We start from the raw sequence: 26005 nt of genomic DNA, 5'->3' as shown, positions 1-26005 counted from the left end.
AGAGCCCCGTGCCCGTGTGCACCGCTTGCCGCAGGCAGCCGGAGCTGATAATTGTGGTTGTTACTGTGAGCCCGTTAATCCCCCGAATCCCTTTACCTCCTGCTCGCAGGGGATTACAAATTAATAAAAGCAGCTTAGGGGCGGGAGCCTCCAAACTCACATATGCTCCTGCCGGCGGCGGCACCGGGACTTTCGCCCGCTCCTGGGGGCGGCCGTGGAGCCCCCGGCGAGTCCCGAGGCCCCGGCCCGGACCACCCTCATCTCCTCCGGGTCCTGCGGGGCCGGGGCTGTCCCCGGGATGGTTCCTCTGGCAGGGGACCGGATCCACTCTGCGGGACAGCTCAGCCCTGCGAGGCTGGGAAATGCCGGGGGACACTCTGGGGACCAGGACTGGGTCCCCAAATGAAGCACCCAGGAACGCCAGGCGGGGGTTGGGGTCCGGGTCCTGCCCGAGGGGGGTTGGTACCATGAGCAGCGACACCGGGTGGCACCAGCACCAGCACCCGGCCCTCCCCAGGGACAGGAACATCTTCTGGGGACAGCGATGGCCACACGGTCCCTTTTAAGCCCGGTTTTTAAGTGGATTTTTAGTCTGAGCCTCTAAGGAAGCGCTTATAGCAAACCCACGTGTGGGGTGGTGACAGGGCAGGGATGGGGCAGCCATGGCCGGGCAGGAGGGAGGGCAGGAGCTGTGTCCCACCAGGGGCTGTGACCCACCAGGACAGAGGGCAGGGGCTGTGTCCCACCAGGACAGAGATCAGGGGCTGTGTCCCATTCAGAGAGCAGGGGCTGTGTCCCATCAGGACAGAGATCAGGGGCTGTGTCCCACCAGGACAGAGAGCAGGGGCTGTGTCCCACCAGGACCATCAGAGGTCCCTGCCAGCCCCATGGTCTCTCATGCTGTGACACCCAGGACCCCACAGAAGCCCTTGTGCTGCTCTCCCTGCACACCCTCCTGTGCCCTCCTGAACATGGCCTTCCTCACTTGGGCTTCTGCCATTAATTAAAAAAAACACCCATTAATGAAAACCAACCCACTCAAGCATTTATTTATTCCTGGTTTATTTTCTCTTCCCTCCTTCAGATTCCCCAGCAGCTCCTGAGAAGTCTTGGCTTAAAAATACACCTCCCCAAGAGGATGGATCTGGTTTATCATGGACATGTTCATGAGCTGTCCTGGCAATAGAGGTCAGCTGAAAACAATTTGCAGACACAGATAAAAAGCACAAACACATCCACTTTGCCCAAACGTTTGCAGTTTATTTTAAACAAGCACATTAATTTACAATTTAGTACAAAACAGTCACTTTTCCTTCCAAGAGAGGAATGAGACAATAAAAATCCAACCCAACCAGAACAGACTTGGAGATGTCAAGTTATTGACTTCAAATAAATAGAACATTTAAATTACTGAAATGGTACTGTCACTATTTTCAACACCTCATGTGCAACACCACACCTGGGACCTTTGTTCTGTGCAGGAACAGCAGGGTGGATGCACTGCTGGAAACAGAAAATTAGGAATTCTCACAAATAACTTCATCAGGTTTCTTTAGAACTTGCAGCTTTTGTCTCTCCTGGCACATTCTACTCCTTTTATTTTAATATTTCCTATTTGAAAACATCCTGAGAGCAAAGAAATTATGAATTACAAAGGGCCAAGGGACTGCCCCAGCACAGCTCGACTCCCACAGGGAAGTGGCACTGCAGGACAACACACCACACAAATAAACACTCCAAGGTGGAGGATGTGAGGCTTGGAGGCAACTTTTAAATCAGAAACACTTTCCTGGCAGCATCACCCTCCTCCCAGCACGGACTATTGGTACAGAGACATAAAATGGTAAAATCTGTCATTACAAAGACAGAAAACAAACCCAAGATTTACTCAAGTGAATTCAAAATCAAGAAAACCTTCCCAGATGAGGACACTGAAGTGAAGACTTTTGCTGATTCACTGGCAAGAGCTGGAGCACCAACATGGACAAGCAATACCCTAATTTCATTAATTTCATACTTTCATACTCTGAAAAGACAAAAAAAGCCACTGAAGTTTGAGTATTGGTTCATTTTGTTGTGTTTGCAGCAGGGTCACAGCAATGTGGAAGTTAAAACTTTATTCCAAACTCTATTCCTCCCAAACTTTATTCCAAACCCACATTTGCTGGTTTTTAATGGCAAAATCATCCCTACAAACCCCCAAGGCCTTTTGCTTTCATGGGCTGACAAAAATGAGCAAAATGAGTCACAACTTATGAAACCAGGTGTGTGTATTGGAATTCTAAACCACCAATGGCTGAATTTCAGCTTGAGAATGTGCAACGCTGACGGCAGGAATTATTAATTTGTTCAGTTTTCCAGATCCAACACCGCTGTGCTGGGTTAGGTTTTCCTGGGGTTTGGGTTTTCTTTCAAAGCTCAGGATCCTTGCTGGTGGGCTGAGAACACCCCAAAGTTATCTGATTTTCAAAAGTCAGTGTGGAATCTCCAGGTTTTCCTCTGAATGAGCCTCACCCTGGGATCTCTCACTGGGTTCCAGCCCAAACCAAAGGGCCCTGATGAGCCTGGAGCCCCTTCCCCGTGGGCTCAGCACCACCCTTGTGCTCACAGGGTGTTTGAGTGTCCAAGCCCAGCTGCTCTAAGGATGGGAGTCATGAATTCCTAAAGAGGAAAGACCCGGGATGGTTCCTCCTGCCAGAACTCTGGAATTCTGAGGGTCCTTCAGGACACAGAGCCAGCCCCTCTGCAGGACTGACAGGGTCATGGGAGCTGAGATTTCTCCCTCTGACACATTCACAGCAGCCCCAGGTGTTACTGTGATAAACTTCAGCTACAAGGGACAGTGAATCTTTGCAGCTCAGTTCTGTCATTCCAGCTGGGTGCTGCAGAGACACGACAGAAATACTCAATTTTGTGAACAGCCAATGTTTGATTATGAGAAAATAACCCTGTGGGGTTCCTGTGCTTTTTTGTTGCCAGGCTTCAAACTTTCTGTGCTGGGGGTTCTGAGGGAAATCAGAGGAGGACACAGCAGTGGTATAAATGCAGGGAATTGGCCAGAGACCCCTTAGTCCTTCTCGTGTAACAGGGGAGCCAGCAAACATTCAATTAAATTAAAAGTTGCAAATGTAGAATTGAAAGGAAAAGCCTTTTTATGTAACATAATTAATCTGGAGAACTCACTGCCACGAGAAAACATTGAGGCCAAAACCTATTAGGATTAACTAAAGATTAGGTAATGGATAACTAGAACATGCTCAATTACATTGGATAGGATTATAAACTTCACTAGCCAGGACGTGAATTATCCCCCCCAGCCAGGATCACAGCAACTCCTACTCCCAAGGATGATTTTGTAATGTTTCCATGATTTCCTCTCACTGCAGCTCCAAGCACCCCACACTGAGCTCTAGAGGGAACTGGACTTCCCAGAACAGGGCAGCTCTGGGTGGAAATACCAAGGGAAGTGTTAATTGCTCTCTTGTGATGCAGAAATTCAACAGAACAAACTCAGTTGTTGTAGATTTTCCAATCTGTTCTGCCATGGTAACACAAACCTTGCTGTCCTTCACTAAAAACATTGTTTTCCTTTCCTAGAGTTCATCAGGATTGGTTTCCACCTGGAAAACACCACAATTACTTAGCCATCAGCACCAGGCTGCTAATTGTGCCCCAAAACTCTCATCCTAGTGATGGCACACACATATCCTTGGCTGGAATGCACCAGAGAATGGATGAATGATTTGAGCATGAAATGCTTCCTTTAAATATGTAAATAATAGTTCAGAAAGTCACAGAGCTTTAGAATTGATTTAATCAGAGGAGCACTCGCGTTTCCTGAAAAAAATCATCAGAATTCCTGCTTCTCCCAGTGAGGCTCAAGGTACCACTCAGGAACTGCTCAGCACTCGGGAGGTGAAATCAGCTCTGGATGGAATTACAACAAAACATAACACCTGACTTGAAAATACACAAAACAATATCCAATTTCCTTCTCCAGCAGGCACAGTGGATTGCATAATGCAATGTTTACTCTGGAAATGAGTAAAGGATGTTGGTGGGAAGTCGTGGAAAAACCTTAACTGCCGAATGCAACGCTCCCGTGCGAGGACATGGACGTGGCCCCAGGCAAAGCCTGGGCATCTCAAGGCCAGCTCCACCCGTTCAGCTGAACACCTGGGAAATGCCTCAGGAAGAAAGGGGTGTGACCCAAGGAATACTGCATATAAAATCCCTGATCATAAATATTAAAGCTGTGTCTGGGACCCGAGAGCCACGAACAGCGCGAGCTCCTACACCGAGGAGCGGTGAGACTTCACTTTCCAGCGCTTGGACCTCACCCGGAAAAAGAAGTACATGATCATCAGAAACAAGGATGATGCCACATAGAGGATGACACACAGACTCATGTCTAGGTTGGAAAATCCAATCCCTAGGAAGGACACAGCCTGCCTGGTCCCTTTGAGGCTCACGGAGGCAGCTGCGCCTTTGCCGCTACCTTGGACAGCTCCAGGATTCCCCGCCGCCTTCTCCAAGCCCTTGGAGCCCGGATCTCCTGGGTTCTCCTTCTCCTGGAGTTGCTTTTCTCCATTTCCCCCCGAGTTCTTCTGCAGGGCTTTGTCTTTCAGCTCCCTCGTGTCTCCCTGCTCGCTGTCACTGGGCTCAGCCTGGCTCTGGGTGTATTGATAGAGAAGATTCTCGCTGCTGTAGTGGGACTTGAGGAATTGCAGGACTTGCTCCTCATTCCAGCTGTGCAGCCCTTTGATTTCTTCATGGCATGCAGGACAAATGTCTGGAGTTGGCCACTGAACTTTGGGGAATTTTGGATCTTCAGTCAAATCACCTAGTTGGGAGGAGAAAAATAGAAATGGAAAAAAGTCAGGAGGGATGACCAGGGTGAGCTGCAGCATCAGCCCAGGGAGTGCTTTCCACTTCCAGTGAGGTTGGCATAAAAAGCCACAGCACAATAACTGAATTAAACAGAGACAATCACAAATTTGCAACTTCTCATCAATTCTGGCCCCAAACATTTCAAAATACAAACACTGACTCACAATTATTTCCCTTTTCTCACAGTAAAAGCTGCAGCATTTCAATCCCAACTCCAAATCCTGCAATTGCTGCTTTTAGAAGGCAGGAACACCCAACAGCCTGGGCCCTGCAGGGTTAACCTGAATTATGGTGCAAAACAAACTGCTCTTTTCACTCCTTAATCCCTGTTTTCTGCCTGGTTTGCAAGAGCAGCTCCAAGGCCAGACACTCAGATATTTTCATGTATCTGTGTTGTGAACCTTTCCATCCCAAGCTTGCTTTTCCACAGCTCTGCATCATTACCAGAACAAATAATCAGTATTTTAAAAGCCATCTTCATGTTTAAGACGGATTTTTCAGCTAAAAACCAAGTCTTTACATATGTAACACTGTATTGAATTAGATCTGATTTTAACATTTCAGATGCTCACAGCTCTGGCCATATTTCTGAGCTGAACACTGCAGCTGGTCTCACACTTTGCTCTAAAAAACAATATTTTAAAATGGGAATGGAGATAATTATTAGAAAAAAAATCTCTACCTGGTAAAACCCCTAATTTATTAACCTGATTAGTACACTAGCACTTAGAATATTTTAAAAATAATAATTTTGCATTTTATTCTCATTTTATTATCTTTATTCTTTTTAAAAGCAGGAAACTTCCCCATGATTTTGGGTAAAATAGGGATTCAAAAGACATTTAAAAATATTTGTCTCCTTGATATCTATGAGCAAAAGAACAAATTAGTATTTTTATCCTAAAGATCACTCAGCAATCAATTTGTTACAATAAAAAAATACAGAAACAAAATGTGCTACAGCAAGGTTACAAACAGAAAGCTCCCTGTACTTTGTGTTTTCCTGCCAAAGAGGGAAATGCTGTAAATCCTGTGCATTCCACAGGAACAGGGAATAATTCAATAGGGCAGAGCCATATCCAGGCACCTCCTGACCCCCACCCCAAGGTGCTTTCATTGACCAAACATCATTTCTCACTCAGCACCACAAATACAGATGCAGCTTTTAAGGGTGAAAATACATCACTGTCCCACAGAGAAATTTTAGCAAACTGAAAAAGCATAATTTAACATTATTATTTATTCCAGTGTGTTTATAGTTCTTACTAAAAGGGTATTTTAGCTGGCTGCTGCATCACCTAAATCAATATCCATGTGAGTTTTCCAATACCTTAATGTTCTAAATAAGTGCATTGCTCCACCACTTGGCAACTCCAAGTCCACAGGAGTTGCCTGTTAAAGGAACCAAAATTAGAGGATGTTTTTATTTAATCTCTTATTATTTACCTTTTTTTCTCCTCATAGAAAGGAGGCAAACTGTCTGTACTCACAGCAGTATTTAATTCTTCATAAATCTTGGGAATGCAGCAGGAGCATAATATGAACACAATGTAGCATATTGAAATTGTAACTAATGCTGCATTACCCAGATCCATAACAGCAGACAGGGATTTAGTGCAAAGAGAAACCAATTTTCTTTAGTGCTTTAGTTACTTGATACCTCCATAACAGAATGGATTAAACACAACCAGTATTTTAACAGCACTTCCAACTGGAAACACAGGGATCTGGAGGGGGCACAGGTTTCCCTTATACAGTAATTTTATTTTATTCAGCTGCTGATCTGCCAAGAATTGAGGCTTGAAGCCTTTTGTTCAATTGCCATCATTTTCCAAACCAAACAAAGGTAGGTTTTAACCCTAAACTGGTACACAAAGAAATGCAATTATTTTTTATCCACTGCTAAGCAGCTGAATTGCTCCTTTGATTTGGAAAAAAGTCTGACCAAGCAACAGGTGGAGTATCAGAAGAAACCAGCTCTGAAAATGATGATTTTCATCCTCAGGAGTTTCCCTCCCCTACCTGCCAGCCTGTTGTTGACCACGTTGTGCTTCTCCCAGAGCCACAGGACAGCCTGGTCCAAGCTTTTCACAGAATCCATGGATTCTTTGGCCATCTCCTCAAAGTGCTGAGCACAAGCCTTGCAGCCAAAGAAGTGCTGGATGTATCTCCTCATCACCTGCAGCACAATCTGGGGGTTGTCCTCCAGGCCTGCAAGACAAGGGACAGACACAGCTCCAGCAGCAGGGAAGTGAAGGGGGGAGAAGGAAAGGAAAATTTGCTCCATTCTTGTTCCACAGAATTGATACCTGAGCTGAAATAAATCACTTTTGCAATTTAGAGTGGCTGTTTGTACCACACCTACACACATTCAGTATGTACAACTGTGCTCAAAGCTACCCTGAACACTATAACCAAATAAAAGTCAATTACCTCTACAGCAAAATTTCTCTTTTCAGAGTATCTTAAAATTTCAGGGGAAAACCAAACTTAGTTAATCAAAATCAGACATTAGTTTTAACAGAGAACACTGTGAAATTGTTAAAATATACAAAATTCACACTTTCTGTATGCCACAACTCCTGTGGAATTAGAGACTTTCTCCAAGCTCTTGCCCAATATGTAAATTTAATATAAATATTTATATTTTGCATTCATCTCTATACTCATGGCCAGGCACTGAAGTTATGGTGACTTTGCTACTGAAAATCAAGAGTCAAACCCTCTCTGTGAGTCCTGCACAAGGTGCCTGTGAGGGCTGTTTGTTACTCCTCAATTCTGAGGAATTAGAGAGCTCCACAATCTCATTAGAATTATTAATTCCATGGCTTTTTTGGCAGGCTCTGAATGCACAGAGCAGCTGCTGAGCAACACTTGGGAGAATAAATCAGGAATTCCTGCTAAAATAAACACAAACACGTGATTCTCTTTAAAACATTTCCACACTAAAGATAATGCAAAAAATAATGAATTCAGCAGGAAGATGAGGCTGCACACGTTGGGAACTTTGTGGCCTTTCTTGTGTCAGCAGGTAGCTCCTCACATCTCTAAGTGCCTTGAAAACCTGATATAATTTGTTGAAATCCTAATGGTTTCATCTCTGTCACAAAGAATTTCTGATTCATGCTTAATTGCCCCAGTAAATTATGTCAAAATGTATTTTAAAATGTCCTGTGTGTTACCACGAGCACACACTTGTCAAATTAAACACATTTTATGGTGCAGATTGATCAAATTACAGACTCCTGCTGCTGAACACCACGAGTAATTTACTATTGCTTTGTTTTCTTGGGGAAAAAAATCAACAAAACTGCTCAAACTATCAGAGCACTCATCTGTTATAGATATGGGAAATACATAAAGACTGTCATCAACACGTTTATTTAGAACAACAAGAGGATATTCTTTAACACAAAAAGAGATTCTTCTTTAAAGCCCAAAAGAAATCCTAAAAAAACCCTGATTTCTCCTCAGCCATTCAATATCTGTGATTGAACAGACCTGTATAAATAAAAGCTATGAGATTAAAGCAGATTAAATTACTGCATTAAAAGAAAGGCTGGAAAATTATTTTGGAAGTTAAAACGAATTTCAGGCAGAACAGTTTTACCATTTATATTGAAATATGTATTTAGGAAAAACAATAAACACAACCAGAAAATTACCTCTTTGTAGAGAAACAAGAGATTCATACACAAATTTAATTTCATTTGTTCTCCTGTGCAATGGTACACCCTTGAAAATTCATTTTGTGGGGAGATCTGTCAAATTCAGCACTAGATTTAAAAATGCCAGATAATTTATTGTAAAATCCACAAGCCTGTTCTATTCTCACCAAGACATCCTGTTACCTAAAACCACACTTCTTGCAATGAAGTGAGCTCAGGAAATGATTTCTACAATGATTTTACACACCCTTGGCTGTGAGCAGCTCTGAGTTCCTCTGGATCCCTCCTGCTACTCCCAGGTTCAGATTTCCCCACTCAGCATTAAAATGCCTCAACCAGAACCCAATAAAATCATTTTATCCAGAAAGGCACAGGAGTTCACCCAGAGTGCCAGGCCCTCGAGCAGAGGGGACGATCAGGACAAACCCATCTGCTTCAGAAAGCAAACAATTGCAAAATGGCTCATTTTGGTTGTTTTTCTTTTATCAGCCCCCAGATGAATCTTCTATTAACATCTGCCATGTATCATTGTGTAATCCTCCTTTTCTCTTTCCTCCCAAACTACTGCAATTCAGGGTAACCCTAATCTTTAAAGTGGACAAGAAGCATAAAACCCTACCTGTGGTGGGAAGGATTAGGGAGTACATCATGCTTTTTAGTAGATGGGATTTAAACAAGCAATAAGGAGAGGAAAACCTCCCAAGACATAATCCCACAGTCTCAGACTGACCCAATTCTTTCACCATAAGAAGTGATCATCACATATCTGGCCCGATTTACAGCCAGGGTTAACTGTGCCAAAGAGTTCTCAGGTCCTACAATGTATTTTTAACTTGAGGCTCATGCCTGAAACACACAATTTGAGGGGCAATTTTGTGTTGTTAAATATTAAGAATTAATGGATTTAATCAGAACACTTTGGGACTAAAAAGGGGAAATTTAAGTTATGCAGGATCCTGCTGAACAGCTCAAAATCATGCAGCACAAACCCCCCAAACTCACTGCACTAAACTGAAGAAATTAAATCTACTGCCCCATGAAAAACAAACAAAAACAGAAACAAAAATCAACAACAGAATGATCTGCTATCAAAAAAAGCCTGTTCTGCAGGAGAATTATTCAGATTTGAAGGATTTTCACTCTGATGCAAATAATGCTGGACAAATGTATGGATCTAAAATGTGAAATAATAAAATCCTTTTAAACATACAATCAACCACTGGTAAATTGAAAATTTCTGAGTTTTATGATGTCCATGTAGAATTCCTATATTCCTTAGAAAAGACATTTAAAAGGCTTTAAATGAAAAATAAATACGACTGTAAACAAACAAAGCACTGTCCTGGCAAAAATAAAACCCCAATTTTAGCATTAGTGATTCTATTTTCATTGGGTGAGGAGAATAGATTTTATAACCAGCATTTCTTAAACAGGAATCATCACCAGAATATTAACACTCAGCTTCACAAGATGCTGCAAGTCTAAAAATGAGCAATTTTACAGAGTGCTGGCAAAGCAGTAAATCACTGCAGGGATTAATGACAGGTACATTCAGCTGAAAAAAAATAAACTAAAAAGTTGTAACATGCAGTATTTAATAAATAACATTACAGAAGGATCAGCTAATGGCTGTACATCTTTTATAGCTACTTAACTGGATGGTAAAACCTCATTTTCCGCAAATTTCATTCTCAGTGCAACCTTAGTTAACCTGAATAATTTTCATCACTTTTCAGGGAGCTCAACATTTCTTTGCTTGAAATTCTCTTTTTCTTTTTTTCCTTTTTCTGTGTTATTATTCCCAGCTTTAGACCCACACACTTGATTTAGCACATTCCAAACCTTCCTGCTGCAGCCAAGCTCTGACCCCTGCTGGTGCAGCCCTGCAGCCACTCTGCTCCACAAACTGATTCCTTCAGGATTTACACACCAAAAAATATTTGCTGCTCACCTGTGTTCAGCAAAGCTTTTGGCCTCAGTGCAGCCTGGACAGTGAGGGTGTGGAACAGCTTCCAGAGGGAGCAGCTGTAGCCTCTCAGCTCTGGTCTGCTGCCCTGGCAGCCAACCCACTGCACTTTCCTGGGCAGAAATATCCCAGAAATCTGCAAAAAAAAAGAGATTTATTTAAGGCGTGTGCTGCTCTGGGGCCTAAATGTACTGAGTGTGGTACCATTGAGGTGATCCAGAGTAAAGAACAATAAATTACTTTCTGCACTTGTTAATTCATGTTTCAGGCACACAAAAATCCTCATGTCTCAGATACTCTAAAGCATCATCATGAAACTCATCTCTTTTGGACAAGACACAAATTGTTAATCATTGACATCACACCTACTGAAATCAGTCTGACAGAGCACACAAAGAAGTTTAACCTGTGATGATTTTTTTTTTTAAACACAACACATGAAAACATTCCTGTACACTGCCAGAGCTCCCTTGGGCACATCCAAAATTCCCTATTACTGCACAAGGTTTGCATTATTTACAGTATAAAGCCTTCACTGGCTGTAAAATTCCATATTATTTCTTCTTGGGACAAACCCACTCCTTATTCATTGCACCTGAAACTCAGTGCAAGATTTCAATTTCTGAGACTTTTCTCTCCCTAAAATGCACAGGAGGCTTTCAAATTTCAGACAGAAAAAGGGAAGAAATGGTGAAGTTCTGTGCAAAGACAACCATGTGACAGGGCTTTGCCAAAGTGGGATGGGATTCCAGCAGGGAAATTGGAGAGTATTTGGGGGAACTCTTCAGGGATAATGCACATTTCAGTGGGAAAATTTCCCATCACTTAAACTCTGACCTTCAAGAGAATCCTGCTGACAGCAGGCACAGTGAATCAGAAATATCCTCTGGGAATCTTGCATCCCTGGGGATGACATTAGGGAACAAGTATTGCTTGCTCATTATAAAACCACCCAGGATTGGATGTTTCAATTCTCTCATTTCAATTTCTTTGTGTGGATGTGGGTTGGTTGTTTTTTTTTTCTGCTAACGATTTCACTTTATTTTCATTTTAACCTTCTTATAACTCCATTATGAGTGGGGGAGCAGCAGTAAGTGATGTCTTAGATTGATATAGAATCTTATCCTGTCCTAATGCCCTGTTTGATGCTGGCACTGGCAACAGCTTACCCGCATTTTGTTGTTGACCAGATCCAGGATAGCATCATAAGGGATTTTGTCTAATGGAAGGCTCACCAGCCACTCCTGCAAGGTCTCTAGCAACTTCACCACAGGCTGACGGCCAGGAAAAAGCTGAGAAAAATAAAAAAAAACAAAGAAGAAAACATTTTCAAGCATTTAAAATCTCATTAGCAATGAGCTTTTGGTTTTATCCAAGTGTTTTTGTTGTCTGTGAAATGCTTTATTTTGTTCTCTGATGAGCAAATTAATTACTTGTTCTGCTTGCAGTAAAAAGTCATCTCACACCAGTCTTTGCTTACAAAATTCAACAAGTTTTTTGTGCAAAATGTTAAAAATTTTTTAAATTTTAGAATTCTTAGCAGGCAGGAATGCTACAGAACAACTTGACATTATCTAGGATTTCACATTAAGGTAATTCAGTTCAGAATGTTGCTCAAAACAGAACAAAACACCTCAGTGCAACAGAGAGGCTGAAATCCCTCTCATTTCTGAAGGATCAATCACAAAAATTAGTTCTTTTTAGTCAGATTTCTGTCAGTTTGGGAGCTGTTACCCAGAAGAATATTTTCCTTTCATGTGTAGCAGTGATTTCCAAAGTGATCTGGAATGAGGAGTTCCTTAACTCAGAACTTACAGAGCCACAGCCTGGCAGATGAGTGTGAGGAACTGAAAATCAGTGGTAAGGCCACTATTTTACAGCAGAAAGGCTATTTTGCTTTAATGAGGGTTGGAATTACTACAGAATTAAGTCAAGTATCTGCCATTCTTTAGGACCCTTCCAGAGGGAGCAGAATTTCAGTCATGAAAACTCCCCAGGCAGAGAATCAGAGATTTTTATGCCTTTGGATTGACCATCACCATGAACAGGAGAAGAATATGAAAAATTTTCTAACACCTGAAAATATGAATGAGAGAAGTGAGAAATGTGTTACATGACTGAAAAAAAATGCAAATAAAGGATAGCATCTCCTGGTGGGACAGGGCAGGGGAGATGAGCAGGCACCTAAAAGAGAATATTCCCCATTTATCACAACAGCCAGGGAATCAAATGACATCAGCTGGCCATGGGGAAGAGCAGAGGATGCTCTGGGGATAATATGATGGAAAGATTACCACACACTTTCTTAAAGAAATGAGGCCAGCTGCAGATTTCTGACCTCTGATGGCTGCAGGGGGGAGCTGGCTGGGTAAGGAACTGTCTGTCTGATTCTCAGATAAACCCAGACATTTGGAAATGGTTCATATAGGCCTTATTATTCCCTTAAGAGTTATTGATTCACTTGTTAAAAATAAAACATAGTGTGAGCTACACAGGGAGTAAAAATAAAGATATATTGGTCATTTCAGGAAGCTGGCATTATAAAGCAAAATGATTTTAAATTTTTTCTAGTCATATCACATTATATTTTAGGTATTTTCTTTTTATGCAAATGTAACACATAAGCATTTTAAATTTTTAAATAATTATATTCAATAGCTCAGTTATTTTTGAATACCTACTTAATCAAAATCAGCACCTCAATTATATTCAAAATTCAGACAGAAGCTACTAACATCTCTAAATAGAACAGCATTTGCCAAGTATGCATTAATGAAATTCAAAAGTCAAGAATGAAAAACAAAGGTTGGTTTAATCCCACTGAGCAACAATAGCCACTTATCCTGAAAATCTGATAAATGGACTATATTTACAGTGTTTGTTCAATATGCTGCAGACTACTTAAGCTTTATTTAATTTTGAGCCCCCTAAGGTGAAATTAAATTGCATTTTAACCCTGTAAGTATGTCAGAACAGCAAACAATACCTCAAAAACAGCCTTTAAATAAACCCACCAGACTGTGTTTGAAGCTACTGAGGATGCACACACTCAAACACTGTGCAGACATTCTGAGAGACTTATGCCCCACAATAAATTTTCTGCTGGAGCCACTTCGTCTCCACAAACAATCAGAGCCCAGAAGTGCCTACCTTGGCAGAGATGGTGACAAAGTCCTTGAAGGTTTTCAGCTCAGCTCCCTCGAGCGCCTTGTGCGTGGCCAGCTCCACGCGGAGCAGGAAATGCAATCCTGACTCAAGGTCAGCCATGTACAGCCTGGACCTGGAACACATCAATCAATCAATAACCCTGCAGGCTCTGGCAGCCTCCTGCAGCCCTCCCCTCACCCTCACCAGGTAAAATAATGGCAGAAATGTCATTAAAGCCCCCCCCGAGTGACTGCAGTCCTGCCCGCCCTCAGCGGCACAAGCAGAGTTTGGAAAATTGAGGCACAGCCGCACATGAGAAAGTTTTTTGATATTTGACAGAACTTTTTGCTTCCCAGCCAGCTTTACCTTGTAATGAAATTACAGCCCTGGTGTAAGGAAATTACAGCTTCTCTGCTGGGCTGACCACAAACAGAAACAGGACATGCCCTGAGCAACAGGGGATCCCACACAGGGCAGGGGCGCAAACAAGACTGGAAATGGAAAGGACTGAATGGAAATGGCAGTGTTGGGAAGGACTGAATTAGAAATCCTCTCCCAAATGCAGCAGTTTTACTGCAGGTCCTTCACCTCCCAGTTAAAACACAGCAGCTCTAAAGACAAGAGTTCTGACAGGCACAAGTAAACCATATAAACCAAATAAAACATTTTCCAAGTTCCTTCTCACAGCCAAATATCCTCATAACTAAACCTGCTTTACAAAGTACAATTACAGCAGGCACACAGCCCCAGCTTTCAGTGCTTTTCAGGCAGTGTGAGACAGAGCAAAAAACTGAACAAACAGAAGTTCAGCAAATTCACACTTCTTGTAAAAGTTCAGCAGCACTGCTGTTGCTAAAAAATCAGAATTAAACAACAAACATTGAAAAAACTGGCTGCTCCCACCTTCTAAATAGTATGCAGGAAAGAACATATTAAAAGACAGAATCATCTATAATCATATATACTACAATTATAATCTAATTTAAGCCACAGACTTATTCTGAATTTATCTCCTTAATTAATAAAGTACTCACTGAAGTTATAAAAACCAGCAAAATTCTGCTTCAAGTTTCTTAAATAAAGAGACATCCACATGAATGCAGGAGGTTCTCCAAAAGGATCCTATTTAGAAGATACTTGGAGTGGAGATTCATGTCAACAAGATTTTGCCTTGCTGGAAAGCAGCTCAATTTAACTAAGTTGTTTTGCTAACTGAATGTTCCATATAAAGTATTTTCTAATAGTCACTGAAAGAAGATGACACTAATAGTGTCCATGAAAGGAAAATAAGTATTATATTAAAGCACTCAGCCCCACATCTTTTCCATCTAAAGATGCTGAGGGATTATCTCTCTGCAAAGGCTTTGCATCCTTCTCTCAAAGAGGGAAAGAGGGTGAAGATAAACCTCAGGGGATTTGGGGTGATAAACATCTTTTACAGTGACTTTAGTATTTTCTATTATACTTGCATTTGACAAGCCCTTTCCAGTGGGCACTGTTTCACTACTGCACACACACAGAATCTCCTACAGAAATGTTACAGCTTGGTATTTTAATTCATAATTTATATTATTTAGTTTTTCAGGGACACTGCTCACTTCTTTCAGGTAGTGGGTGATAAGTCCTTGGTATTTTCAAGGCAATTGAATATTTCACAACACTTCTGGTAAAAACATTCCTTCCAGAGCAGTGCAGACATTTGCTGCTAAAACCAAAATACCTCAGTAATTTCACCTGGGAATTGTTTGAAAAGCTGCTCTCAATTGAACTGAATGGAGTGAAATGAAGTAAAATATGGAACTGCTCTAGGATTTTATGATAAATTACAGCTCAGCTTCCCACGTGGCAGGAAAAAGCTGCAGGTGATTTTTAATAACTAAATTTATAAAAATCAAGGGAATCACTTACTTATCAAACTCTTTCCACACCTTGATTTCTGTGCTCTCCTCTTTGTTTTCTGGAGCAGGCAGCTGCAGAGGCAGAAGGAGTTTTTTCCTTACACCTGGCAGTGACTTTAAATATGAAGAAAAGAAAGATCGTAGAGGCTTCAAACTGCAAATGGACAAAGAGAGATAATTGTAATCTCAGACTAAGTGAATGCCCAAAGCAAATAACTGTATTTATAAAATAAAATATTCACTTTGGTTTATGTTTTACAGTCCTAGTGCAGCATGGCCTGTTTTGATACAAAGTGAAAACAAATAATGTTCAATTTATGAATAACAAATCACTTGGATTAGGGGTGTGAAATTCTGTTCAAAATAAGAACAAAAAATGTTAATCTAAATGTCAATTCATGTTACACAAGAAATGGGTTTTCTTAAGAATTTTAATGCTTCATTTATTTTTTCCACTTTTATTCCAAAGATTTTTTTTTTAATTTCAGAACTACCATAGTAATAAATTGAAGCTATAAATAGACAACAGTAATAAGTAAAAGCAGTATTAGGTATTTTATTGATAATATAGGGAACACACAAGTTCAGAGAGTACAATGTATTGATGAGGTGTCAGGACATCAAACCCTGACACTTTTATCAGTTAAGTGAACATCCCCATAACCCAGTGACAGATAATTACTTACTTGTTAATTAATCCATGGCTGCCATTGGGCTGTATCAGGTAGCATGAGGGGACTGAGGTGATCCCCAGTTTCTCCAGGAAAGGTTTATCAAAATTCAGGGCTCTCCTCACCACGATGTTTTCATATTGGATCAGATCTAAGATAACCTGGGAATGAGAGGATGCCATGAATTATACATTGTTCAGGGAACAGCCAATCTTGCAGGACAAGACACATAAACAGGTGAAGTGCATCATCCTTTAAGGGCATCATTAAGCTGTTTGCAGGAAGTGCAGCTGTGGCTGCTCCGTGCACACAAACAATTTCACTTAAAGAAGATTTACTCTTCTCTAGAAATTATTACTCCTATTTTCCTTTTTTAATTTTAGTTTTTCTTGGTCTGTTCTGGTCTTTTCCTCCTTCCTTCCATCAGTGATGACACACAGCCTCCTTTTCTTCAGCAGTATGGGAAGGTTTGTCCATTTTGTCTTGTGTTGTAAACATGAAAACAATGCTATTTTCTGTTTCACTAAACTGTTCTATAAAGCTCAAATACTACATAACACTAACAAACATTTTTTATCCTGAAAGCAGACTCCACTTTGTGTTAACCAAATGACTCTGTCTTCCCCTCTAACTGTAGCTAATAAAAACAGTGTAATAAAAAGCTGAGAACTTTATAACCTTCACATTTCTTCAGTAATGCCCACTTGCACCACCACAGCAGCTCCGAGGGAACAAATGGCTGGAATGAGCCTGACCCCAAAGTGATTCCCACTCCTGGCAGCACAACCTCCTCCACTCATGACACTGGGCCACCTCAGCATCAAATCTAATTAGAAACATTTGCAGACACTGGATGTTTCCACACAGATTATACTTGGGTAATTATGCATTTTTTTTTCTTCACTTATCCTTAGCAGGAAGAGAAAAGTAACAGTTGTCTAAGCTAACAAGAGGCTCATTAGGTGGGGAAATGATACCAAATCAAATATTTTATTGGGAAGCAAAACCTAAAGACTTCCACTTCCTCTGTGTTTCTGAACTGCTTTATGCTACCATCTTAATTTCCCCAAATTTATATGTGAAGAAAGGGAACTGGAGAGTTTAGATTATTACAAACAGTTGTCCAGAAAAATGAGTACTAAAAATGGTTCTCTAGTAGTAACAAAACAATAATGTAATCTGGCAATATTTTTGATGTGATCTTTCAAATTCTTGAAAGAAAATTGTGCTGAGAATGAAATTGATAAATTAACCTACTACTAAAATAAGAATGGAAGAAGTTAACATGACATCACATTATTTTGTACGAGTGTGAGTGAACACCACAGCCCAATAAAATCCCTGGGTTTAATGATCCCCCAAACACATGTGACCTGCTCCAGTGCTGCATTCAGGGAGCTGTTGTTTGGCTAAATAAGCTCAAATCCAGCTGGTTTCTGGTGACATCCATCCACAGCCACTCTGTCCCTCACAGGTCCCACGTTACCTCTCGGCCCACGTAGGAGCTGTTGCTCTCAAACACAATGGCTGTGTAGTGGTGGCTGCTCTTGTCAAAAAGAGATGGGAGATCACTGGACCTTTGAGGAAAAGGAAAGCAATTCAGCACAGAATGCAATACACCCACTGTTACCATGGAATTTTCTTTTACAATCTCATAGCACAACCGGTATGAAAAAAACTTTTAAAAAAGATTTTTAATTTTCTACAGTTTATTTAATTAACTGAGTGAACAAAGAGCAGCTACATTTGAAACCAAGGAACTTACAACACTGGATCCAGTGGTGGGCAAGCAGGAGGCCTCAGCTCCTGGGAATGGTTCTGCAGGAAGTCAATCATCATCTGACGAAGGGTCTGCAGCTCTCGATCTCCTCCTGCTGAGAACAGTTCCAAAAAAACCACACACAACCCTTCAGAAAACTGGGGAAAAATGACTCACATGAAGGTTTGTTGTGCATGCTTTTCTGGGTCAGGTTTTTGCTTTAAATTCAGACTTAAAACTCAGCATATTATCTGGCTGGAGAAAAGGATTTGGTTGTAGGATTTCATTTTAATGTTGCTGTGAGATCATATTTGAAAGCTGTCATCCCATCCTAAAATTAATAAAACCTCAAGACTTTTCCAAATGTATCCATCTGCCTGCCTTGCTGATTTTCTCTTCAAACAATGCTTGATTCTCAATGTGAACATTTTCACAGTAGTTGCTGTGGGCAACTTCAGCAGGATAATAACCACAAATTAAAACCTGCCAAGATATATTATTCCTACCAAATGGAGAGGCCACAAAGCCATGGAAAAAGAGGAGGAAATAACTGAAGTGTGAGAATATTTTATTTGCTTTAAAAGAAGAGGAAAAAAAGCAGAAAATAAATGCCCAAGAGGTAAAAGTAAGGCTCCCTTGTACAGGAAGGGTTAATGGTGCAGGTGGTCTCTCCTCTGACCTCTGGCCTTTTAAATGTTCATCCATGGAAAAGGACAACATCACTTTTGTCCCAGACAAACCACCTCAAGCTGTGATCCTGACAAACCCTGGGCTAAGCCTATTTTCAGGGGGTCACCATGTGAATAGGGGCTCTCCCAGTGCAACTCAGGATGCCTGGAAAATGGCTGAGGGATCAAAAGGCAGCATTGAGCAAAGTGGATCTCGTGCTGATGAGGAGGGTGGTGGGGAAAAAGGGATTAAAAAAATTAACAAGCCATTTGTGGAAATTAAGAGCTTCATTAAAAAAAAAAAAAGGAAATATTATTCCCAAGTTTCTTGAAGAAATGTTCTGATTAACACTTCCTAGAATACTTGAAATATTCTGTTTAAAGAGCTATTTAGTGTCCACCCCATCCCTGCCCAAAGGAACTGACAGGATTTTGCTTGTTGTGTGACACAGCCCTGGCTGAGAGGAAAACTGCTCTGGGAATTTCTCACAGTAAAATGTTCTTACCTTGGTAATTTTCTCCAGTTGTGAATTGCTTTGTAAATGCTTTGAAGTACTGTGTGGGAGAAAAGAAAAGTCACTCTATCAGACAAAAAAGCCCAGTTTAGGAACAAAAACAGCTTTAAAGAGTTTTTACTTTTACAGCTGTAACTACAAAACATTTTTATTTTTCTGCTCAGGAGACAGTTTCCCTCTTAGCCTATGAGTTCCAAAAAGCTGCTTCTCACCTACCTGAGGGCAGTAGGAAAAATCCCTTAATGCATAATTCAATGGTGTGTATTGATCCTGCACTGCAAACTTTAACCCAAACACAAATGAACTGATCACCAAATCTGTGCTACCAACTGTGTGTGCACGTGGAACACTATTCACATTTTCCAACTCCCTCCAGTGGTTAAACAGGAGATCTAAGGGAGCTTGGCTGCCTTCTGCTACAAAAAAATAACATGGAAAAGATTCAGTGTTTAATAAAGAGGATATCACAATTTACACCTAAAACTTTGGAGAGTAAAAGAAAATAAAAGTATTGGTTTTACTATCAAGGTAAAAGATCACAAATCCTATATTGGAATGTCTCCTGTTATCACAAACAGTTTATTCAACCCTCTCCATCCATCACATTCTGCTCATACTTAATAATGTGATTAATACAGACTGACTAGAAGGTAAAAATTGTATAAAAATGAACAATGGCAGATGTTAGCTAATGTGGCATCCTCTTTAAAAGGCAGTTTAAGCATTTTATTATGAAAAATATTATGAAACTAATCACAAAAATAGTGAAGGATCTATCAAGGGTAAATTTTTAATTGGTCATGCAATCAGCTGTTTTCACAAGGCAATTTCAATGTGTCCCCTTTACTTCCACACACCAAAACTAAAAACATTATTAATAATCCTGTAACAGCTGAATTTGGAAAATATTTATACAAATGTTTATTATCTAATAAATCTATTGAAATTAGGGGTTATATAGATGTGATAGCATGATACTTTACAGAATGATACCTTCTTTCAATAAGAATTTTTCAGATTCAGAACTGAATTGCTGCTCAAAACAGCTGCATCAGCTCTTGCATTCAGCAAAACCCCCTCAAATTAATCTTTTATCAACTCTGCAGTTTTCTCAGCAAAGCAAAACTCCAGCTACAGAACAATGAGTTACCCAGTTTAATTACCAGAAAACATGCACCATTTGCCCAAGGCAGGATGTTCTGCACTTACCCTGAGGGTTGGGTAGTAGTGAATCCCATATTCCTTGCACGTCTCATAGTTCCCTTCTTCCCCACAGTCGAGCACTCCAACTCTAATTGCAGATTCCCAGTCTGCAAACAAAGATATCTTTCAATTTTCAGCAGCAGTGACCATGGATCCCAGCTGATGAATTACCTTGCTTCCCATGGAAACCAGCAGCAGGACTCAGAGATTCCAGTGGCACAAAAATCCAGCCCTGGGTCGATTCTCATTTGCCATTCATTTCCATCCCCCAGTGTAACACAATTTACTGATTTTTAAAATAACTAAAACCTCCCTGTTTTTCTTGGCTGCATCAGTGTTTTCCATGCACCTGAACCAGAGGAATCCCAGCACACAACGCAGCAGTTCCAGGGGTGATGAAATCAGGGCCAATCCAACACTTGCACGGAGCTGGATTGAATTCCTCAGCTTTTTCCCATTAGCTGTGCTCATAAAATAGAGCATGCAGAATGCATATAACTGAATAAAATTCACCCAACAGTTACTCATCCACATGGCTGTCAATTACAAACCCATAAATCTGATACACCTTGTATTAGAGCTTTTTTAACAAGCTGCTTTTTCTCCAACTTAGAGTTTTCTGAGAGGCCTCAGAATTACACACACCCCCAGCTCATGTAGTGTCTGCTGAAAGCTGCATTTATCTGGCAATATTGTTCACAAATACATTAGTTATACCCACCAAAATACCTGAGTTTTAAGCAGAGTGTTCAATAGTTGAGTTTGAGCATCACTCTGACTTTCCTTTATAGCAATAACCACGAGAGTTCAAGGATTTCCATAAATATGCTTATATAACTTCAATAAAAGCTTTCAACTAACTTACAGCTTTTTCCTTCTCTTTTTGCTGGGAATTTATCTTTTTGAGCCAGCCTCTGCTGCAGCAATCACTTCAAGGAACAACCACTCCAAGAGAATCCTTGGACAGCTGCTTTTTGAAGCAAAGTTAAATCAAACCAGCCGTGGGCAGAATTTGAAGGTCCCTCACAATTCCCAATAAAATTTAAAAAGCACTAAAATTAAACATGCTTTTATAGGAAAGAGCATGAAAGCTTCATCAAGTTCAAGAGCTGATGGACAGTTCTGGTCTGTGAAATTTAGCTTGACCTTTCCTTGTGTTTGGAGGAGGCCAGGGCAGCTGATGGAGAGGTTTGTGCTGAACATGCCAAGAGCTGAGCGGGCACCAGGAGAGCAGATGGGCACCCATTCACAGCAGCACAAAGCACACAACAGCCCGTTTCATCAAATAAAATGCAAAACACAAAAGAAAAGTTTGGCTTCTGGTTATCTCCTCCATTCAACTTTCACCACTCCTCCTCTTTTTTCCACCTGTCTGGATCCTCCTCCTCCTGGCCATGAATGGGAGCTCTCTGAACTCAATGCAAATAACCCCACACAACAAAGCAGCCCCACCCCAGCTAAACACCAGGGTTAAAGAGCACCAGCTGGGATGTGCTGCTTAACATTCCTGCTGCTGGAAACGGAGCTTCTGCTTTCCAAGGGGTGCCAGAGCTGCTGGAGTGCACAGCTGACACCCTGGAGTTACTGCAGCGCTGTGGCCTGGGCTGGCTTTTTACAAAATGCTGATTAATTTGAAATTAGCATTAGTGGGTTTGAAATACTGACTCACAAGCGAAGGGAAGGAGGCAGATGAGGGATGCATTAACCATGAGAATCTCTGTTTATGCTAAACAAGCTCAAGGGAATGTCAGGGCTGTGTTGGACAAACTGGAATCCTGCAGGTGGGTCAAACCTCCCACGTGAGGAATGGCACAAAGAATTAAAAGGAATTCACTTCCTTCCCATAAACCTGGCTGTTTTCCATCAGGAAGTTTCAGTCAGGGGGGTAAAATGCTGATCACAGGCACCTCTCTCTCACAGCTCCTTGAGACTTGCCTGTTTTGACACTTGGCTGCTTCCTGAACAAGGTGACTGCAGCTCCCCACCAAATGTGTTCAAAGAAAAGTTTCTAGAAGGAAATCTTTATTATGGATTTGAAACAAAACCTGCTAAATTTGTACAGTTACTCCAAATCCTGAGGAGTGAACTGATTCTGTGTATAATTCTGTGTATGATTCTGTGTATAATTCACAGGTTGTCCTATGTGTGAATTGCAAGGGTTTGTCACTACACATAATTCCAGCCTGTATATATTTTGCTGATTAAACTTAATCATCTTTTAGACAGAAAAAGGATAATTAACTCTAATGGCCACTTTGGCTAGTGCTGCAATAAAATGAAATGTGTGATTAGGAAAGCAGCAGCACTGACTGAGCTTAAAGCCTGTTCTGAGAGGGAGTATCAAAATAAAAACATAAATTACACAAAAGCAAGCATTGATCCTATTTTTCAGGAGAATTATGTTCTGCTGTGAAGTCTGCAATGGTAGTATTGCCAAGATTTAACAAATGAGAAACAAAATTAAAATTAGGTCTATTAGCACAGGCCTTTTTTGGACAAAGCTGTTGCACCAATTTAATTGGATTTTGTTTGGACATCAAATCAGCAAACATAACCCCAGTGATCTAGGAGTTCTGCATCCTCAGGGAAATCCTTTAATATCCTAGCAGATGAGTAAATATCTTTGAAAAAGAAATGTTGAGACAGATTAAGTGGGCAAAATGTTTTAGGTTTGGTTTCTTTGATGAAGCTATGAATGAAAAGTGTGACTGCTCTCAGCCTCCTAAAATCCATTCATCTGACTTGAAAATGGAAATATTTGGCTGACAAATAACACCAAAAGCCAACAGCATTTGCTGGTTATGCCAATGTCCACAAGCATTCAAAATCCACTTTGTAAATGAAAGTTGTCATAAAAGCTCAATGGATTAAAGGAGAGAGGCCTTTAACTGATTGCAGTGATACAAGTGTATAACAGCATCTGCAGTTACCATGTCTGCTGGTGAGGAAGAAAATGTGTATTTTAGGAAGTCTTTACAAGTTACAAAGGCATCACACTGCTGTAATCCTACCTAAATCCCTGTCTTATTTTGACCAAAGCTCTGGCCAGTTTGGGCTCTTCCTGCTCTCCACTGCTGTGCTCAAAGACCTCCTTGTTACTTCAAAGAAGATCTAATATTATTTTCGCCATGAGCAGATTAAAGCAGGAGAGAAAATGTTACATAAACTTATGCAAATTAAACGGAAGAAAGTTGCTGGTTTATAAACAAACCCTTCATGCAAGTAAGGAGTATTTGAAGTGCTCTGAAAACCATGACAGTTCTGTGTTTCTCTGCTTTTGAGTCTTTGCTCACCAATCACAATTCCTCAGTGTGTGATTCGCCTATTTTAGGGTGGGTTTCCCTTTCCAGAGATCTAAATGCACACCTAATACTTCACCTACATTTCATGTGAGCTGTTAATGCTTTTCAGAGTGTCACAGAATGGCCAGAGCTCTTCAGTTCCTCTCAAAGTGAAACCATGAGCGCATTAAAAACTGCTGAATCCATCCTGGAAACATCTCCTGGGTGAAATCTGAATTAAGAGTAGTTTAAAAGCCTTTTACACTGCTATATTAAGCATAACATTTCCTACAAATCTGATCTCAGCAGAAGTACTGAATTTTAATTGATACCTCAGGGGCCTGTTTGTTTCCTTACATCTACAAATAGAGTAAAACTCTTCAGCACCTGCCAAAAAAACTGAGCAGGCTAAGAGACAGCAAGGCAGGTCCCTGAGCATAAACTGTAGATGCCACCATTACTTTTAAAGTCACCAACTGATAAATATGAAACCTTGTTCTCACTTTGCTTGATTTTTGTATTATTTTCTGGTGGCACTTTTCCCCCTTTGAGCCCATCCACACCACACTGAATTTGGAAGATATAAATTAATGTGTGCACAGCCTCTCCAGTACCACAGTATTTTTTGCTTATCCTCTGAAACAAGCTGTTCTCTTGATAAAACATTTAAAAGATAAACATCATGCCTTCAAGAGTTCAGTGTAAACAAACCTCGGCTTCACAGGGACACTTACATGCAAACCACACTGCTGTGTGCATGCAAGGTAAAGTTTTATGCCTGGATTCTTTTAAAACCTTTAATTTGAAGGTGTGCTTCCACCATGCACCCCTTGCTCTGTCCCATGTGCTATTTTGGCTGTGTGGCAGCACCTGAGCAGGGGATGAGGGTGATGCTCACACACCAGAGCAGGGGATGAGGGTGATGCTCACAGATCAGAGCAGGGGATAAAGGTGATGCTCACACACCAGAGCACCTACAGAGCAGGGGATGGGGTGATGCTCACACACCAGAGCAGATGAGGTGATGCTCACACACCAGGGCAGGGAATGAGGTGATGCTCACACACCAGGACTGGGGATGAAGGTGATGCTCACACACCAGAGCAGATGAGGTGATGCTCACACACCAGGGCAGGGAATGAGGCGATGCTCACACACCAGGATTGGGGATGAAGATGATGCTCACACACCAGGGCAAGGAATGAGGTGATGCTCACACAGCCCCGGGCACACGTGCCGTGGCCCGCCGGTGACACAGTGACCGAGGCCCCGCGATCCCCCAGCCCAGCGCCCCCCGGGGCACCGCCAGGCACCGCCGCGGCCCTGCAGCGGCTCCGGGCACGGCGGGAGGCCGCGAAGGGCCGCGGGCCAGCGGCCGGGCCGGCGGGGCCGTGTGCGGTGACCCGCTCCGAGCCTCACCTTTGACGTCCCCCGCCAGCGCTCGCCAGGTGGGCGCGAAGGCGATGCAGTGGCCGCAGGACGAGCTGTAGAACTGCACCACCCAGGCGGCGGAGGAGTTGAGCAGCGCCGGCCGCACGGAGCCGGCCGTCAGCACGGTCAGCGGGTCGTGCCCGGGCCGGTACAGGCGCGCCGTGGCGGCGGCCGCCAGCAGCACCGGGAGCAGCACCGGGAGCGGCACGGGGAGCGGGACCGGGAGCGGGAGCAGCGCCCGCCGGCCCCCGCCCGCCGCCGCCATGTTGGGACGCACGGAGAGGGGCGGGGCGGGGCCGCGCCATAGCAACGCGCCGGCCGTGGCGGCACGGCCTCAGGGCAGCGCGCTCTGACCCGCGTCCCTGAGGGGAGCGGCGAGCGTCCCGTGTTCCTTGGAGGAGCCAGGATTGTCCGTGTTCCTGAGGGGACCCTCCGTGTCCCCTGAGGGGATCGGGAATTGTCCCGTGTCCCCTGAGAGGAGCGGGGATTGTCCATGCCCCTGACGGGACTGTCCGTGTCCCTCTGGGAAGCAGGGACCACCGCCCGGTGTCCCAGAGGGGAACAAGGACTCTCCGCGTCCCCTGAGTGCTGCAAAATACGGAATATATAAATTTTTATTTAAAAATAATGTTCTTTGATGTTTGATTCAGAGAAACAGAGAGCAACCGAACAAGCTCCAAGTGTTAGAGAAGCGCTCGTCACCGGTGCCACGCCCGGGAGCAGGTTGGAGGTTTGGAGCCTCCCTGACCGGAGATGTTCCAGAGCCGTCGGGACAAGATCCTGGCTCTGGGATAACCCTGCTGGCCCAGGAGCTCGCACTGCCGGACTCAGTGTGGTCCTCTCCTGTCTTACCCATTCTGTGAGATCACTCGGTGGCCGAATTTATGTGATAATTTATATAGAAAGAG

The 26005-nt window shown here is 42.2% G+C and overlaps 1 protein-coding gene across 1 annotated transcript; it reads right to left on the bottom strand.

Annotated features, from left to right (window-relative positions):
* Positions 1–1244: 1244 nt before the first annotated feature.
* Positions 1245–25953, bottom strand: QSOX2 (quiescin sulfhydryl oxidase 2). The gene is made up of 13 exons (XM_058038515.1): positions 25950–25953; positions 25086–25430; positions 20392–20492; positions 19174–19222; positions 18006–18114; positions 17727–17817; positions 16256–16401; positions 15580–15723; positions 13675–13804; positions 11694–11816; positions 10510–10660; positions 6913–7101; positions 1245–4843 (listed from the first exon to the last, which is right to left on the bottom strand). Exons 1-13 carry the CDS (start codon positions 25951–25953, stop codon positions 4293–4295), a joined length of 2133 nt encoding a protein of 710 aa, XP_057894498.1. The 3' UTR covers positions 1245–4292.
* Between the last annotated feature and the right edge of the window lie 52 nt (positions 25954–26005).

The sequence above is a fragment of the Melospiza georgiana genome, chromosome 20 (assembly GCF_028018845.1).
Source record: "Melospiza georgiana isolate bMelGeo1 chromosome 20, bMelGeo1.pri, whole genome shotgun sequence".
In the NCBI taxonomy this organism is placed as follows: Eukaryota; Metazoa; Chordata; class Aves; order Passeriformes; family Passerellidae; genus Melospiza; species Melospiza georgiana.
This window is presented reverse-complemented; position numbering and strand designations above follow the sequence as displayed.

Bases quoted from the DNA above. Each gene is read 5' to 3' on its own strand.
- QSOX2 (XM_058038515.1), bottom strand. The intron at 15,724-16,255 runs GTAAGTAATTAT...GTCCATTTGCAG, and splicing joins AGCCATGGATTAATTAACAA to TTTGAAGCCTCTACGATCTT. The intron at 11,817-13,674 runs GTAGGCACTTCT...TATTTTTCTCAG, and splicing joins TTGTCACCATCTCTGCCAAG to CTTTTTCCTGGCCGTCAGCC.